Source organism: Cetorhinus maximus, chromosome 6 (assembly GCF_964194155.1).
Source record: "Cetorhinus maximus chromosome 6, sCetMax3.hap1.1, whole genome shotgun sequence".
In the NCBI taxonomy this organism is placed as follows: domain Eukaryota; kingdom Metazoa; phylum Chordata; class Chondrichthyes; order Lamniformes; family Cetorhinidae; genus Cetorhinus; species Cetorhinus maximus.
This window is the reverse complement of record NC_135884.1, coordinates 19,633,376-19,652,037: the sequence shown is the minus strand read 5'-3', so window position 1 is coordinate 19,652,037 and position 18,662 is coordinate 19,633,376. Positions and strand designations below refer to the sequence as shown.

The window sequence follows — 18,662 nt, the reverse complement described above, 5'->3', positions numbered from 1 at the left end:
TAGGTAACAGTGTGGGAATGGGAAAAGAAACAATTGCAGGTGATTCTTTAGCTATGATTGGATAGCTGAATTTTATTATTCTTAAATTTTATTGATCATCAGGACAATGTCAAATATTATTTCTGGAGCATAAAGAACAGTGAGAATCTTTTTGAAATGAAGAAAATAAAAACATTAGGCAATTGGGGCACAATAATACTTTTGTTGAAAAATTCTGGTTAGAGAAATGCTACAACATAATGAGTTGGCAATAATCTAGAAATTATCACTAAGTAATGTCATCCTGATTAGAACATGAATTTGATTGAATAAAATTCTCTTCTGTCTCTTCACAGGGCCAGATTCTGTTGGGTGGCAAGGGAGTTCCTTTACATAAAAGAGATATTGTTGCCTCAAATGGCATCATTCACACTTTGGATGGCATCCTCATTCCTCCTTCAATACTCCCCATCTTGCCGAAAAGATGTGATGAAATTCACTATCGTATAGTAACGGTATAGTCAAGTAACCTTATAATGGTAACAGTAGCTCGACTATTTTACACAGTTGGGCAATCATTCATTTTGCTAAATGGGTTTATTAATGTACTAAGTTCAGGTGCATTTTTTAATGGGAAAATCAAGCAAAGTAGCCAGGATTATTAAAATGATGTAAAATGTATTAATATATACAATACAGTGAATATTTTTATCTGATGACACAGTACGTTTTACAGACCGTTCCCATGTGATTGAAGTACATTTTGTTTTCCATCTGCAAAAGGATACTGAACCAATGCATCATATTAAAACAATCCCCATGATTGTGAAAAACAGGAATCTGCATATTTGAAACAAAATGAAATTTATGGTTTTGGATCCAGTATGATTAAATCCAATTAGCCTAAGCCTGGATCCATGTTCACGTATATCTGATATATAGCAGGAGCAGGAGTGTTCCTCCTGGCAGCACAGTGGCCCCTCAACGTGGTTGCCAGCCAATGATCACACCTTTTGCCACTCCTCTTTGCCCTCACCATCGGATCCCACTTTCCAGACTTACCTGAGGAGCACTGATAGTGAGGCAAGCTATCAGGAATGCTTCAGGCGAGCCTCAAGTCGCTTGCTTCAGGCATGTGCTGGAACATGCTTCTGAAAATGGACAATAAATATTTTACCCCAGTGGATCCGCCAGTCCCACTGCCACTGGCCAAGATGTCCACAACATTCCACTGTGCACTGGCTGCTGTTGGTTTGAGGCATCACAACATCCATCCTATAAAGCAATATTAGCATTGGCCTCCAGTTAATTTTGCTGCTCTAATCTTCTGTGTTCTTTAGGCTCCCTGTGGAGACTGTTCCTCGTTGAATGATAGCCACTGCCCAGATGGAAGCATGCCAATGGTAACTCTGAACATTTCAATTATTCTGACACACAATCCATATTGAGTTATAGTTCTAATTTAACTCAGTCGTTCCTCTGAGAAAATCACAAACCACAAGAGAAACTCGAGCACTTTATGAGTGTGCAAGCCTTAAGTTCGCTGACAACTATCATTGTATAAAACATGTGCTGAATTTCTTGGATTGTCACGATCCGATTAGGGACCATTGATATTTAAATAGAAATCTAAACACCTTTTTAACCAATAAAACTATTCCACACGATTTCACCTTTTTTTTAACAAAACACAATTTTTAAAGAATATAGAACAAATTAAACAATGCAAATAAATATAAGTAAGTTAACACTATAGTTTACAACTACATATGTTATGCACTCAGGTTTACTTCTTACTTCCCTGAAAATTCTCTTGTGAGCCACATCAATCTTAAAGTTATTTACTTCAGCAGGGGCCATCAATAAGTATACCACAGTCCTCTGAAGAATTCTCCTCCGCTCCAGCTATTCTCAGAGGTAAAACTTTCATTTATCATCTCTTTACTGTGGATGATTCAGTCCCTTTTTCTGGTTCCTTTTCCAATACTTCCAAGCTAATCTGCTTGTTGCTTTCTTTATAACGAGACTCTGTAGGGACCATGGTGGATTCTCCCACTAGTTTCAAACTAGACAATCTTCAAGCTTCTGTTCCCTCACAAAATTCAAACTGAGATTAAGCCTCACCTGCATTCCACACACCTAATGTTGAAATTAGTTTTTTATTCTGCTTACAGCACAGGTCTAGCTAACTGTCATTTATTTTGGCTATCTTCTCTCAGTGAGTTGCAAACCACACGAGGTCCAAACTGCAACTAACTCTCTCAGCAACCACACAGTTAAATTGAACTCAGAGAACTCCCCTAAGCTGCACCCATCTCCATGATGGTATAACCTGCTCTGGACTATCCTCAAACCCAACTTTAGGTTAATTATCTCTCTTTTACAATTTTTTCTTTGTTCTGATAATGTAAATGGATTTTACAACCTTTCAAGGTTTACTGAATGTTTTTAAAGTAATTTAGCTCTACATCCCAGAACAAAAACATATTCCTGGACTGCCCTTACCATGAGCATTGCAGATATCACCTTTCCAGCTCTTTACCTAAGTAAGCCTGCCCACTGTTTTGTGATCTCACCTTTCCAGTTGTTACAGCAATGTGACTTCAAACGTTAAAGTGTAAAATGCTCCAAGCTTGCTTTAATTGTGTTTATCCCATTTTCTACAATTAAACTTTTAATTCCCATTAAACAAAATCTATATCCTAAAACATATGAACCATGAACTATTTGCATGGTATTGTTTAGGGCTTGTAATCATAGAATCAAGCAACACAGAAGGAGGTAATTTGGCCCACCAGACCTGTAATGGTCTTTGAAAGAACTAACCAATTAGTCCCACTCCCCTGCTCTTTCTCCATAGCCCTGCGTCCTTTAGAAAGTCTTCAGAAAGAATAAGTATGCTTTAATAACTATGCTTTAAAATAGTTTGATATTCTTGAGCCAATTTTTCTTTTTGGCCAGTTTTCTTCTCCTTTCGCTCAATAATGATCAGGATTGGGAACTCTGACTAATCATTTTCCTTTCCACCCCAAGACCAATGAGACGAGGTCACAGTACAGGTCAGCAATCAAATTCATACCTGTTTCTAATGTCAAAAGGGCAAATCCTCAAGGGCACTATTTTGAATAAATGTTGTTGCAATATGTAAGTCACAGTATCCACTTGTCTGGTTTGGATTCAGATCAAATTGATTGAATAGTGACAATCTCAATGTCTTAAGCTCCAATAGAGTTATTTTCCAGTTGCCTAGAACAACAGCGCTCTATGTTTCTAGAATTATCAATAAAGTATGGCATCTTAACCTCATTGAGAAGCTAAAATAAGGTGGTGTAGCGAATGAACTGCAAAGCTTGGGTATATGATTTTCTTAGAGAGTATAACTGAGTTATAATTTTAAAAAGCCTATGACAGCACATGGAGGTGGCCCTCAAGTAATCATGCTTGGTCACGCCATATTTCTCATATTCATCGCTAATCTGGTAAATATGGTTAAAATTAATGTTCTTTCTACTGATAATACCATCCTCTATAGAGTGATTAACTCCACATCTAAAGGAGAGCTGATGACAGATCAATGCAGCCAGCAGTAAATTGAAAATTGGGTGTTAGGCAGTAGTATATTTCACACTGAGAAGACCAAATCAACATATTGTGTTGAAAAGGTGACTGCAATGTTTCCCTACCATCTCTACTTGGTACAGTTAGCAACCTCTCATCAGTTACATTTTTAAGTTATAAAAGCAGAAAATGCTGGAAATACTCAGCAGTTCTGGCAACGTCTGTGGAGAGAGAAACAGAGTTAATGGCTGGAACCTTGTGCTCTCATTGTTGGTGAACTTGGAGGTGGGAAGGGCATTTGCTTAGATGGGATGGTGACATACTGGAATCCCACTGCCTTCCCACCTCTGCCAGAATCAAGTTCTAGGTGGGAAGGCCCATGGTTAACCTTCTGGCTCTGCTGCTAATTGAGGCCCTTAAGTGGCCAATTAATGACCACTTAAGGGCCTCATCCCGCTGCTGGTGGTATTAACTCAGTTGCAGACGGGCCAGAATCGGTGATCCTGGGACTCCAGTACCTGTCCTTCTGGCAGCAGCCATGGTCTCCGCAGTGGTGCTGCTGAGCACAAGGCCTCTGATTGGCCTGCTCTCAATAGGTGAAACTTCTGCCCCTGGGATCTTAATTCCAGGGGAAGGCCCGCTGCTGGCCTCACCATTGACTGATTAGCATGTGGTTCGGTGGGCCTTCCTGAAAAGAAGCAGCACGGGTCTCTTGCTGACTCTTCAGATGGCAGGTGAGATGCCTGGCACCTCAACACGATTCTGCCCGATGTTTCAGGTCAATGACCTTGCATCAGAAATGTTTAAGTTCCTTGCCTCAATGGTGACACTTTTGCCTCTGAGCCAAAATGTCCTGGCTCAAGCCTCAATCAAGAGGCTTGACTTTTCAGTGCAGTACTGAGGGAGTGCTGCACCATCTTTCAGATCAGACATTAAATTGAGGCCTCATCTACCCTCTCATGAAAAGTCCCATGACACTTTTCAAAAAGAGCAAGAGAGTCCTGGGCGAAAGTTTATCTCTCAACCAAACTCACAGAACAGATAACCCAGTCAATGCTGTGCATAAATTGGCAAATGTGGCAAATCTACAGTAAAACAGATCAGTTTTCTTTTACTTTTAGGCTCAGTGGAGTTAAAGTAATGCAGACCAGCAAAGATAATGAGAATGGCCTGCTCAATGCTAGAGCTCATTTTCTGGCAAGACTTACAACCTGCAAGCTAAAACTAGAGTCTTGTGCCACAAACGCCACATAACTACATAAGGCACATTGAAATCTTTCAAACAAAGGCACTGCACTGGTTGAGTGCATTGGAGCTCATTATGAAGTACCTCCGATTGGAAGGAACAGATTGCACTTATAAGCCTTCATATCCATTGCCAGTGCTAGCCATGATGTTGTGGAGACCTATTGAGAGGGACCCAGAGATCTTATCAATAGGAAGTAGCAGGGAGGGGAAGCTGGCACAACTGATTGAGTTCCCTCCACTGTCTTCTGGTTGTTGGTTTTAAAATGGCGCTGGGAGATGTAGGGATAACAAACTCATGTTTAAGGACAATAGCATAGTGTTAATGTTACTGGACTAGTAGTCCAGAAACCTGCACTAATGCTCTGGAGAAATGGGTTTAAATCCCACCATAGCAGCTGGGGAATTTAAATTCAATTAATTAATAAATCCAGAATAAAATTTTAGTCTCAGTAATAATGATCATGAAACTACCGGGTTGATGTAAAAACCCTTTTGGTTCACTGTTGCCCTTCTAGGGAGAATATCTGCTGTCCTTACCTGTTCTGGCCTACATGTGACTCCAGGCCCACTGCAATGTGAAACAAAAACAGAATTACCAGGAAAAACTCAGCAGGTCCGGCAGCACCGGTGGAGAAGAAATCAGCCAACGTTTCGAGTCCTCATGACCGGTGCTGCCGAACCTGCTGAGTTTTTCCAGGTAATTCTGTTTTTGTTTTGGATTTCCAGCATCCGCAGTAGCTTTTAGCCACTGCAATGTAGCTAACTTCTAATTGCTGTATGAAATGGCCAAGCAAGCCATCCAGTTGTATCAAACCACTACAGAAGCTGTCAATGGACCACCTGCCATTGACCTAGGCACCAGAAAGGACAAAGACACACTCTGCCCAGACAACCCTGAAAAGTCATCCTCATTGACATCCAGGGACTTGTGCCAAAATTGGGAGCGTTGCCCCAAAGACTAGTCAAACAACAGCCTGATATATTCGTACTCAACGAATTATTCCTTGCAGCTAACATCGCAGACTCCTCCATCACCATCCCTGGGTATGTCCTGTCCTACCTGTAGGACAAATCCACCAGGGTGGTGGCACACAGGTATACAGTCAGGAGAGAGTGGTCCTGGGAGTTGTCAAAAATGAGTCCGGACACAATTTAGTCTCTTGGCATCAGGTCAAATATGGGCAAGGAAACCTCCTGCCCATTGCCACCTACCACCCTGTCTGATGAATGAGTGCTCTTCCATGTTGAACACCACTTGGAAGAAACACTGAGGGTACCGAGAGCATATAATATACTCTGTGTGGGGTCTTCAATGTCCATCACCAAGAATGATTCAGTAGCACCACGATTAACCCAAGCTGGCCTAGTCCTGAAGGACATATCTGGTAGACAGGGGCAAGTGGTGTGAGAACTAACAAGGGGAAAAGCCTACTTGACCTTGTCCTTAGAAATATACCTGTTGCAGGTGCATCTATCTATGACAGCATTAGAAGGAATGACCACCACATAGTCCTTGTGGAGATGAAGTCCATTTTCACACTGAGGACACTCTCCACTGCGTTATGTGGCATTACCACATGCTAAATGGTACAGATTCAGATAATATTCAGCAGCTCAAAACTGGGCATCTATGAAGTGAAGTCGGCCATCAGCAGCAGAAGAATTGTATTCAACTACGATCTGTAACGTCATGGCACGCTATTTCCCTCACTTTACCATTACCACCAAGCCAGGAGTTGAAACTTGGTTCAAAGAGGATTGCACAAGAGCATGCAAGGAGCAGCATCTGGCATACCTAAAAATAAAGTGCCATGAAACTTGGAAGCATTGTAAATTGTGAGGAGGACAGTATAGAACTTAAAAAGGACATAAACAAGTTGGCGGAGTGGGCAGATAGGTGGCAGATGAAATTCAATGCGGAGAAGTGTGAGGTGATGCACTTTGGTAGGAAGGACATGGAGTGACAATATAAAGCTTTGAAGTACAATCCTTAAGCAGGTGCGGGAGCAGAGAGACCTGGGTGTATGTGTGCATAGATCATTGAAGGTGACAGGGCAGGTGGAGAGAGCAGTTAATAAAGCATACAGTATCCTGGGCTTTATTAATAGGGACATAGAGTACAAGAGCAGGGAGCTTATATGCTGGGCTTATATAAGATGCTAGTTAGACTTCAGCTGGAGTATTGTGTACAGTTCTGGGCACCACACTATCGGAAGGATGTGAACGCATTGGAGAGAGTGCAGAAGAGGTTTACAAGAATGGTTCCAGGGATGAGAAACTCCAGTTATGAAGATAGATTGGGGAGGTTGGGACTGCTCTCCATGGGTAAGAGAAGGTTAAGAGGAGATTTGATAGCGGTGCTCAAAATCATGATGGGACTGGATGGAGTAGATAGGGAGAAACTGTTTCTGTTCATAAAAGGATCGAGAACCAGAGGGCACAGATTTAATTCTGATGAAGAGTCATACAGAACTGTGTTCCTCTCCGCAGATGCTGTCAGACCTGCTGAGTTTTTCCAGCTATTTTTATTTTTATTTTGACACAGATTTAAAGTTATTTGCAAAAGAAGCAAATGTGTGGATGAGCACTTGGCACGTCATAACATTAAAGGCCATGGGCCAAGTGCTGGTAAATGGGATTAGGTAGGTAGGTCAGGTGTTTCTCACGTGTCAGTGCAGACTCGATGGGCCGAAGGGCCTCTTCTGCACTGTGACTCTGTGTGATTCTGTGATGTGAGAAAAAACTTTTCCACACAGCGAATGGTTCAAGTCTGGAATGCACTGCCTGGAAGTTTTGTAGAAGCAGGTTCAATTGAAGCATTCAAGAAGGCATTAGATGGTTATTTAAATAGAAACAATGTGCTATGATACGGGGGAAAGGCAAGAGAATGGCACTAAGTCATAAAGCTCATTGAAGCTACAACACAGGATTACATGCATGCTAAACGGTGGAAGCAGAATGCTATAGATAGAGCTAAGCAATGTCACAAACAAAAGGATCAGATCAAAGCTCTACAATTCTGTCATATCCAGGCATAAATTGTGCTGGACAATTAAACAACTAACTGGAGGAGGAGATTCCAAAAACATCCCCATCTTCTGCAGACCTAGCACATCAATACCTGCTGAGCTGCCACCATAATAGATATCAGTCTTCACACAATCCAATTTTCTCCATGTGATATCAAGAAATGGTGGAAGGCAGTGGATACAGAAAAGGCTATGGGCCCTGACAACATCCGTTGTACAACTGAAAACTTGTGCTCCAGAACTAGCCATGCTTTTAGCCAAGCTGCTTGAGTACAGCTTACAACACTGACTACTACCCAACAATATAGAAAATTGCCCAGGTAAGTCTTGTCCACAAGCAGCAAAACAAATTCAATCCGGCCAATTATTGTCCCATCAGACTACTCTCAATCATCAGCAAAGTAAAGGTGCCATTGACAGTGCTGTCAAGCAGCTATTAATCAACAACAACTTGCTCACTGATGTTCAACTTGGGTTCCATCAGATCTACTCACCCCCAGGCCTCATTACAGCCTTAGTCCAAACTTGGATCAAGGAGCTGAACTCCAGAGATAAGGCGAGAGTGATTGTCCTTGACATCAAGGAGCTTTAGTAACACTGAAGTCAATGAGAAACAGAGGGAAAACTCTCTGCTGGTTGGAGTCATATCGAGCACAAAGGAAGATAGTTGTGCTTGGCTGGAGGCCGATCATCTCAGTCCCAGGACATTGCTGCAGGAGTTTCTTAAGCTGCTTTGCCAATGACCTTACCTCGATTATAAGGTCAGAAATGGGGAAGCTCGCTAATGATTATAGAATGTTCAGTACCATTTGCAATTCCACTGGCACTGAAGCAGTTCGTGCCTGCATACAGCATTACCTGGACAACATTCAGGTTTGGACTAATAAGTGGCAAGTAACATTCATGCTATACAGGTGCCAGGAAATGACCATCTCCAACAGAAGAGTATCTATGTCCTTTGACATTCAATGACATTACTACAGCTGAATCCTCCAGCATCAACATCCTGGGGTTACCATTGACCAGAAATAACTGGACTAGCCATATAAATAAAGTGGCTACAAGAGCAGGTCAGAGGCTGGCAATTCTATGGCAAGTAACTCACGTCCTGATGCCTAAAGCCTGTCCAACATCTATAAGGCACAAGTCAGGAGTATGATAGAATATTCTCCACTTGTCTAGATGAGTGCAACTCCAGCAACACTCAAGAATCTTGACAACATCCAGGACAAAACAGCCTACTTGATCTGCACCCCATCCACTAACTTAAACATTAATTCCCTCCATCATTGGTGCACAATGGCAACAGCATGTACCATCTACAAGATGCACTACAGCAACTCTCCAAGGCTCCTTCGACAGCACCTTCCAAACCCATGATCCCTACCACTGAGAAGAACAAGAGCACCAGACACAGGAACACCAAGTTCCCATCCAAGTCATGCACCATCCCAACTTGGAACTATACCACCGTTCATTCACTGTTACTGCATCTAAATCCTGAAACTCCATCCCTAACAGCAATGTAAGGCACTTACACCACATGGACCGCAGCATTTCGAGGAGGCGGCTCACCAACACCTTCTCAAGGGCATTAGAGATGGGTAATAAATGCTGGCCTTGCCAAAAATGCTCACATCCCAAGAATGAAAAAAAAGTACTCAGCTGGTCACTGATCGCCTAACTCTGAACAAAGACGCATGCAAATAAATTATCCACTTTTATTCTGAGCATTATTAATTGCTGTGTCACATGAAGAGATCTAAGATTAAAGGTAAAAATCACAAAAACACTAACAAAATGTCAGCATTTCCTCTTCAGTCCCATCGAGAGACAGCATCATATAACTATTAACTGTTCCTTCTTTTGCATGTAAGCTTTCATACATTTTTCCCTTATTATATTCATATATGGTGAAATCGTTCCAAGTCATGAAATATATTAATGTGGAATTCCATTGTTTTCTGTTTTAACAAAGTGTTACAATAATCAGATTAATCTCTGACGGAACAATTTCATATAAATATGCTAAAAGCACAAACCGCAATTTCAGCCCATTAGATATTGTAGAAAATACATTTTGAAAACTACAATAAAGTGCCATATGCTATAAATAGAACACATAACCCTGACAGATGGATTATAATATTTATATCATGTGTGAACCTAATGAACATAAATAATTTGCAATATTACACAATGGTTGAGCGAATTTGCATGTCTAATATTCATGTATCATTATGAGAGATGCTTGATTTGTGCAGTAACTTTATTCATAGCTAAACTTTTGTATCTGCAGGAAACGTATGTACAAAATTGTGTGTACGATACATCAATTGATGATGTTATCTATAGTAGGAGCTCTGGCTGTGCTAGACACTGTAACCAGACCGTTGTTGTAAGTATCTTACATTGCGTCATGTCTACTGCAATGAATTAATGATTTATGAGCTGTATATTATTCATCTGACCTTGTGCCTTGATAAATTACGTCATTTGGGGATTTAGAACAGTACAAACATTTCAACAACATTTTATAATGCAATAAACCAAATCTTATGAATGTGCAAAAATGTTGTTAAATGATAACCTTAGGATATTATGCTGATTAAAGAAAGTGTGCCATTTTGTCCTTGTAGGAGGTTGGATTATCATAAATAAGTTTTGAAATAATAATTATGAGGCTCTGCTCATTGGGATATTGATGTCTGGTTATTGCAGTGTTTTTATTGGCAGGTGGAGTGTAGTATAAAATGATAGTGCTGTTATTGCAGAACACATGATTTCCTTTCAGTTTGTGATCAGTCATAGCTAGGTCAGAAGCAGAGAGCGGGCTGCTTTGAATTATCAACAGCTGTTTCATTTCTATAAAGATTATAGAATCATAGAATTTCCAGCACGGAAGGGGGCGATTAGGCCATCATGATTGTTCCAGTGTTAGCTCTCCATCAGGAGCTGCCCACTCTAATCCCATTTCCTTGACCTTTCTTCATATTCTTTATATTTCTCCTTTTCAAATACTTTTTCACTTCCTTCATAATTGATAATGTTTCTGTCTCAACAATCACTTGTAGTAAAATGTTCCAAAGTAAATTTACCAACAGTCCACAAAGGATGGAGGGCCTTGCAGGCAGTGCTTGTGGGGAAGGGAAAAGGGGAAGAGGGTTGGAAAATTAAGCCCCAGCCTGTACATACCCAATTTGTAGTGCACCCAACTTCTTAACAGGCAACTTCTGGGCCAAAAATGAGGCCGTGCTTCCAGGATGCGCGTCCCTCACTTTAATTGTATATTTATTTACATTAGGCCCCTTGCCCGAACTTTGAACTGGTGGTGAGGGACTGCCTACGGCCTATTGCTTGCCCAGTTGAAATGGGTGCTTCGGGGATCCTGGGGTCTGTCCTGTTCAAGAAAGCCTCTTAAAGGTAGGTAGATATTGGTGTTATATGCAGATTTCTTTTACATCTTTCTGATAAATATTATTGCACTTTGTCCCTTGCATTGGTTGTTCTGTTGGGAATTGTGCATTTTGCAGGATATTGCTGCCAGTTTTCTTCTTCAGTAAAGTGATAAACCAGTGCATTCCTTGCCCATTTACAAATGTACTGGCTGCTTCTGATGGGCTGCCAAATGGAGGCGGAATGACACTTGATACACTGGGCGGAACCGTCCCAGATTTGCACTAAGTGTAGTAGCGGGCGGGTAAAATGACATTTTACCCACTGGCCGTAATGGTGGGTTTTCATGCCGTATCATCCCGAACCCACCACATTATTTATGCACTTCTGGTAAACCCGCCGTTTCCATGGTGGGCGGGCTCTCGTTCACCCGCCCGTCATCACCTCGCCACTGCATCACGCCGGACGCTATATTTAAAGTCCAGCCACAAACACACATCTCAGTGCTTCCAGACCACCGCTGCTGCACGGAAGACATGGTTCTGAAATTGAACAAGACTGCAGCCTCCAGGTGCAGTGATGTGTCCCTCGAGTGCCTTTCAGATGCCATGGAGGCCTGTCAGGGTGTCCTCTACCCCTGCTCTGGCTGCAGGATGAGCAACAGCACTAACCCAGCTTGGGAAGCGATGGCAGCAGTGGTCAGCAAAAGAGGACACCCACGTAGTGCCACAAGAGGATGAATGATCTCCTCTGTTCTGCCAGCGTAAGTCACTCTTTTCATCACTCTCAAGTCACACACTCACAAACCCATCACACATCCACAGAGCCCTCACTCACTGCCAGTTCAAGGGACATTACCATTCAGTCTCTGACACTCAGCGTAATTGTCTTCATCCCGTCCATGGGACCACTCACCACCCACGCAGGCCAGGCACACTTATCATCGGCCTGGCAGGCGTCTCCATCTCTATTCATGCAGGGTAAGCTGGCATGCAACAAGAGGGAGAGGTCGCAGACCGGTGGCAGAATGCCCATAATTAAGGTCCTCATGGACTTTGAAAACAGAGCCATCCAGATGGCCGGCAAGGATCTGGACTATTCCTGTGCTGACGGTGAGGTCGGCGCTGCTCTACCAAATGAGGATCCAGCAGTGCAACATTCATCAGACAACGATGCTGTGAGTGATGTGTCCTGTTTCACAGGCCACTGCCATTCACTAATTATCTCCCCTTGCTCTCACAGGCACATCTGCCAAACAGCTGACGGAGTCCACCACCCAGGGACTCCAATCAAACCCTGAAGGAACTTCTGAAGAGGAATCAGGAGACACCCTCTCTGAAGACCTAGCCCACCCACACCCTCCACCAGTGCAGAGACACACACCTTGGTGGGACTTAGCTTTAGAATAGCACGGGATCAGAATCTGGTGAGCACATTGCACTGTCTGATCCACAGCAGGTGAAGGCAGGGACTTCCAAGGTTTTTGGCACTCAGAGGACTGCTGGAGGCCAGAACTTTGCTGAGTTTGAGTCAGGTGAGGAGCCTCTGGACTCAGTCATGTCACAGTTGCTGGAGATGCGAAGGCAAGCTTGGGAACATCAGGAAAGGATGTCCGCTGCGCTCCTCAGATTGCAAGGCAAGATGGAGGAGTCCATCTGCCTTCACTCTGAGGTAATAGCACCGGCATGCCAATGCACCGAGGTCAACACTGGTAGGATGGCAGCCCCTATGGAGACCTTGAGCCAGGACTTTGCTCCTGCACTGCTGCGTGGCCTCAACTCCATCGCTGATGCCATAGTTGGCCTCCAATAGTGTGTACGTGAAAGGGGTGCCGGGCAGCTCGATCTCACTCCAGCTACCCCTGCTCCTCAAGGAGTCAGCCTGGGGCCACCAGGCACCCATAGGGAGGAGGATCAGCAGGTGCACACCCCAGGCTCCTCCATCCAGGTGACCCCGAGAGTGTCCAGCCCATCCAACTCCCCTCTTCCTGTGACCTCAACAGCTCCAGCTCCACAGGCTGAGGAGGGTGCCATTGCCACACAGCATGGCTCCGAAAGCAGGCTTGGCCATCCAAGTCTCGGCCCTCCAGAGGACGCCTGCCAAGGTCATCACAGACAGGGCGTAGCAGTCAGCAGGCTGCCTTCACCTCCGCTGTGGATGTCTGGGGAGCACCAGGATGTAGCGGCAGGGTTAGGAATGTTAAGGAGAATTAGTTGCACAGCCTGGGCACAGGTGTTAATCACTTGTACATACTGTTCACCATTGTCAATAAACTCCCAAGAATGTCTTCCTACCTATGGCTCCTTCTTCTGATGAGCAGTGTTCTTGTAGCTCAGATGTGAAACATTTCCACACAAGATAAAGGCAGGTGCCTCAGTCTGGGGCCTCTTCCCTGTGCTCTGTGCAGTCTTCAGACCAAAGTGATGGTCCGGCCTCACATTCCCTGGAAATATTACTGATGCCTGCACCTTGGCGGTGCTTGTCATTGCTGCCAGAATGTAGTGGGCAGGCTCCACAGAGTTCTCTCATTCTCTGGGTGCTCTCAGCACCTTTAAGGAGGGGCTGGCCCTCATCTCTTCAGCATCTGTGACCAGTGAAGCTGTGCTCCAGCTCCTGAAGGGCTCAGATGCTGAAGGTGGACAAAGCATCAAATGCTTCTAAAGTTTCATGGCTGTGCCTCTATGATGTGAGCCTGATCACAGGGCGCATGTGATCTACCCTCAGCCAGACAGGAGTCAGACATTCTCAGAGGCAATGTGAGGTTCTATGGGGTCACCTCACTGCATGTCGTCATCATCCTCCACAAATCTAGCAGCTATGAGGACCTCCCGAGCCCGCCTGCCTTGTCTAGCTCGTGCGAAGGCCTCATCCCCGTCATCGTCGCCTCCGAGGACCTCCTCACCCTCATCCCCGTCAGCATTCTCCTCATTGGAGGAGGCGTGCAGCTCCTCCATCTCCTCTTCAGTCAGATCGTCTCCCTGTTGGAGCGCCAGGTTGCAAAGAGTGCAGCAGACGATGACGATGCGTGCCACCCTCTATGGACTATATTGCAGGGCTCCACCAGACCAGTCCAGGCACTGGAACTTCATCTTCAGCATCCCGATGGTCTGCTCCACCAAGATGCAAGCTACAGCATGAGCCTCATTATATTGTTGATCTGCTACAGTCTGAGGCCGCTGCATGGGTGTCATCAGGCACGGCCTCTGCGGGTAGCCCTTGTCCCCGAGGAGCCATCCTTGCAACTTCTGTGGACCCTGGAAGACTCCAAGGATCTGTGACCGACTGAGGGTGTAGGCGTCATGCACACTCCCTGGAAAATGTGTGTACAACTGCAGGATGCGTTTCCGGTGGTCGCACACCAGCTGCACATTCAGTGAATGGAACCCCTTGCGGTTGATGTAGTTCACTGTGTGTAGTGACTGAGATCTGAGTGCCACATGAGTGCAGTCGATCACACCCTGCACCTGTGGGAAACCCGGGATCTGGGCGAATCCAATCGCTCTTGCATCTTGGCTGTCCTGGTCCCGGGCGAAATTCACAAAGTTGTGTGCCCTTGCAAAGGTGGCATCCGTGATCTCATGGATGTGTTTGTGGGTGAAGGCTTGAGAGATCCCACAGAGGTCACCTGTGGAGCCCTGAAAGGAGCCACTGCGTAGAAATTGAGTGCCGCGGTCACTCAGCCACCGGCAGTGGATGCATTAATTCCCTAATGTCCTTTAGGGAAGGAAATCTGTTGTCCTCATCTGGTCTGGCCTAACACGTGACTCCAGACCCACAGCAATGTGGTTGACTCTTAAAAATGCCCTCTGGACAAGGGCAATTAGGGATGGGCAATAAATGCTGGCCTAGCCACCGATGCCCACACCCCACGAAGGAATAAAAAAAACGCCCTCCATGACCCCGTGGCATCAAATCCTGCAGTAGCTGGCAGATGTGACCAACCAGTTCCCTGGATATGCACTGTCTTTGGTGACACTGGTCCTCAGTCATCTGCAGGAATGAAAAGTGGCGTCTATCCTGGGTCTAGCTAGGCGACGGTCTGTGACGGCTTGCTGTGGCTCTCGGGCGGTGTGTGTAGGAGCCCCAGCCGCCCCTCCTTCCTGAGTTTGCTGCTCCTCCCTCAGTGCAGCCAGGGGCCTCAGCCACTCTCCTCTCATGTCTATGCACCCTGTAGGCCATCAAGCATACAGCTAGTTCACCAAGCTCCATGATTCTGACGTACTCCTCCTGCAGGATGGAAGAGGGAGACACGTGGTTAGCATGGGCGTACTAAGAACCTATCCTGGTTAAGTGTGAAGGCCCCTTAGTGCTTCCCGGAGAGTGCTGGCCATCACTTGGATGGCCAGAGGTTAGTGCACTGCATGGCTGCCTAAAAACCCCACTACCTCCACCCCACTCCATCCGACTGATTGGTGGCAGCTATGCCCATTGGACTCCATGCTGTGTTCTCAGCTCATTCTCCTAACCCACGCTGCAAGACTGCACTGGTATCTTGAACCATGGAGGAGACTGGTCCAAACCGGGATGATGATATTGCAAGGGGCTGTGAGGCCTCCAGCAGTGACTGCTCCATGGCCAGCTTTACCAAGGAGATTGTACAATGTGTGCAGTCCAACTGTTCTGCAGTCCACTAAAATGCTGCCCTCAAAGTGCAGGCCACCAATTGCATGCCTTTTATGTGCTGCTGTGAATTTGCAGCCTGTGCTTGTGAGGGAGAAGTGCTGGAGCACTTGGTGGCACTTTGATGCCTCTGTGTTGCTTGAGTGGACAGATAAGCTAGGAGCCCGACCTCAATCAATCGAAGTGGCTGCATCTGAGCTGTCTCAGTTGCAGAGGAATGGTCATTTTATGCAGATTTCCCTAATGTGTGGTCACTTCCTTCACCCACCCTATCCCCACCCCAAATGCTTGTGCACTATATTCAATGGCAGAGCTGCCCTTTACCCCCTTCTGCCACCACGAGTCGCTTCAATGGCAGGGCTGCTCTTGCAACCCCCCCCATCTGCCACCACCATTCACCTCAACAGCAGGGCTGCCCTTAACGCCAACACCCTGACGCTCATGAAGCTTGAAGTCCAACAGGTGACCCTGGCTAGCCCTGCACGATGTTACTGTGAACTCGCCCCCAAGTTCCCCTCAAAGTGCATGTCTTCTATGTGCTGTTGTGAAAAACATTGGTGTGCTTTCCCACTAACATGGACGGACGATCCAGTGAGGGGAGTGATTCTGATGGGATGGCCTGATAATGATATGCAAATGTATTACAATGAGGTTCCCGTTGCCAATGGCAGGAAACGCAGCCTGCCATTGGCGGGCTGAGCAGATGATTGCGAACTGGTTTCCCACCATCGTAAAATCAATCGCGCCATATTGTCCGCTCACACCACCGATCATGCCCAATGCCAGTGGGCAAGGAAAATTCCGCCCATTGTCAATATATTAAACATATCTGGGCTGCAGTTGACAGCTCCCTCCATACATTAACATGGACACAGCTGGGCATGTTAGATTAAGACCTAGCTTCCTTGCCCCCTATTCTTTTCTCTTCTTTCACTATCTTTCTCCTCAAATGCTGTCCTATATTTTCAAAAATACATTTCTCCATACACCTCACACTTACACTTTTGCCCTCCTACATCTTATGTTTAATTAGTCCCCCATTGCTCCAATTATCCTTTCAGTGGGGAGTTTTTGTTTAGATGAACCCATTCTGTGTTTAGGGCTTCCTTCTGTCTTGCAACTCGTTCCAATGGCATAGAAATCCAGAGCCTTCCCTTCAACATCTGTCTAGACATGCAATCATGTGCTTGATGCACTTCTCCTCACCTGACCTAACACATGACACGAGAAATAATCCTGAAATAACCGCCTGGAATCTAACACCTAACCTCTTGCGCTCGCTTTGTAAGGCCACCATCCTGCTCTTCCTTATGTCATTGGGTCCAGTGACTTTAGGGTATATTATATTGGTAATTTAAGAATAATATCATTGGCATAACTTGTGTGGTATGAATGGGTAGCACAAAATTACACTCGTATATGGGCTATAAGAGGCAGAGGTAGTGACTGAACATAAAGCTCTACATAAGCTCCCAAATGCTTAACTTTTACTTCACTGGATGCTTATACTGCTGTTATACTTCCCTCCGATTGCAAATAGCTGGTGGAATAATCAGAAATGATCAAAGTCATAAACACATTGGAGATATTTTTAACTTCTGGCAATAATTCAAAATGGGCAATAATAGATCAAGCGGCTGTTAAATACCTCACCCAGTTTTTATTTCCATGATATCACCCGCTTTAAGCTATCACCAAAAATTAAATTTATCCACATTCTTATTAGACTTTGTTTATGATTTCACTAGAAACAGTGAACACAGGAAATCTGTCTGTATGTTTATGATGTCGCAGCAGGGGAAACTTCTAAGTATTAATTTAGGTTGTTAGCACAGGTACAGACAGGTAGGATATTGGATCATATTCATAATTCTCATGTGGCGTTTTTCACTTCAGCCAAATAATGCAGGAGACAATTAAGGGACTTCCTTAGAAAAATAAAAGGAAAATACATGAATGGTTCAAGCTGGGTTACTTACCCAACAACAGGACTTCATTGCTTGAAGCCTGGAAGCAAGTTGCCCATCTTGTTGTGTCAAATAGAGCATGTAAAGAGCAGAGAACAGTTGAAAAATGGGAAACCGTTTTAACACGCCTCACTGGTGGGAACAGGATAGGCACACAGTTAATACATCAGTGTGAATTTACCAAGCTGTTCCTACCCAATTCCCTCCCATTTCCATCTTATCTAGGCCCTTTTTAGGTATCTAGTTGCCCCAGGCAGAACCCTCATAAATATATACTAATCGAGTGCAGGTAATGTCCATAGGAAGATGATGGCACCCTACTTAGTAGGCAACCATTCAGTCAAACCTGGCAGGGAATAAGAGGTGGCCCTCTAAGGTAAGTCAAAGGTTTCTCTTAGTGGGGCCTGGAGGAACTCCTCCAGATTCCGGAAAGAAACAGGTGACTGCTGTCATGGGTGCTCCTCCTTCACACCCACAAAATGGCCACCATCCCTCCCTCCATTCCCCACCCCCCTCAACCATGATGTGGTGGGTGGCCTCCAGACTCCTCTATTTTGTCTTGCTAGCTACCTCTTTCTGCCCATTATGGGCAAGCAGATGGCCAATAGGATATAATGAGGTTTGGCCATTAAAATCAAGCAAGGTCTCCCAGGGAGACCACTGAGCAGGAAGGCCATTAGCTCCCTCCCCACTTAACCCCTCACTGTCCTGGTTTCCAGATAGGGAGTTAAAATCCATCCCAATATGGTTTCCTTGAGAAAGGGGAAGTAACACTAAATTACAAAATAATATACATTAATATTCAATGTAGCTTGTTTTCAGTGAGGGAATCTTCATGATCCTTTAAAGTGTGCTGAAAATCTGA

At 44.8% G+C, this 18,662-nt stretch overlaps 1 protein-coding gene and 1 long non-coding RNA gene across 2 annotated transcripts in view; one reads left to right on the top strand and one right to left on the bottom strand.

Annotated features, from left to right (window-relative positions):
* The window catches only part of stab1 (stabilin 1), a 260,057-nt gene that overhangs the window by 84,108 nt on the left and 157,287 nt on the right, over nt 1-18,662 (top strand). The window contains exons 18-20 of the mRNA XM_078543330.1: nt 336-494; nt 1,320-1,382; nt 10,114-10,212. Of these exons, the coding sequence (XP_078399456.1) occupies nt 336-494; nt 1,320-1,382; nt 10,114-10,212 (321 nt within the window). The remainder of the gene's footprint in view (nt 1-335; nt 495-1,319; nt 1,383-10,113; nt 10,213-18,662) is intronic.
* Nucleotides 330-17,902, bottom strand: LOC144681620 (uncharacterized). Its single transcript, XR_013576810.1, has 3 exons — nt 17,810-17,902; nt 1,042-1,130; nt 330-451 (listed from the first exon to the last, which is right to left on the bottom strand). It is a non-coding gene; the product is annotated as an uncharacterized LOC144681620 (long non-coding RNA).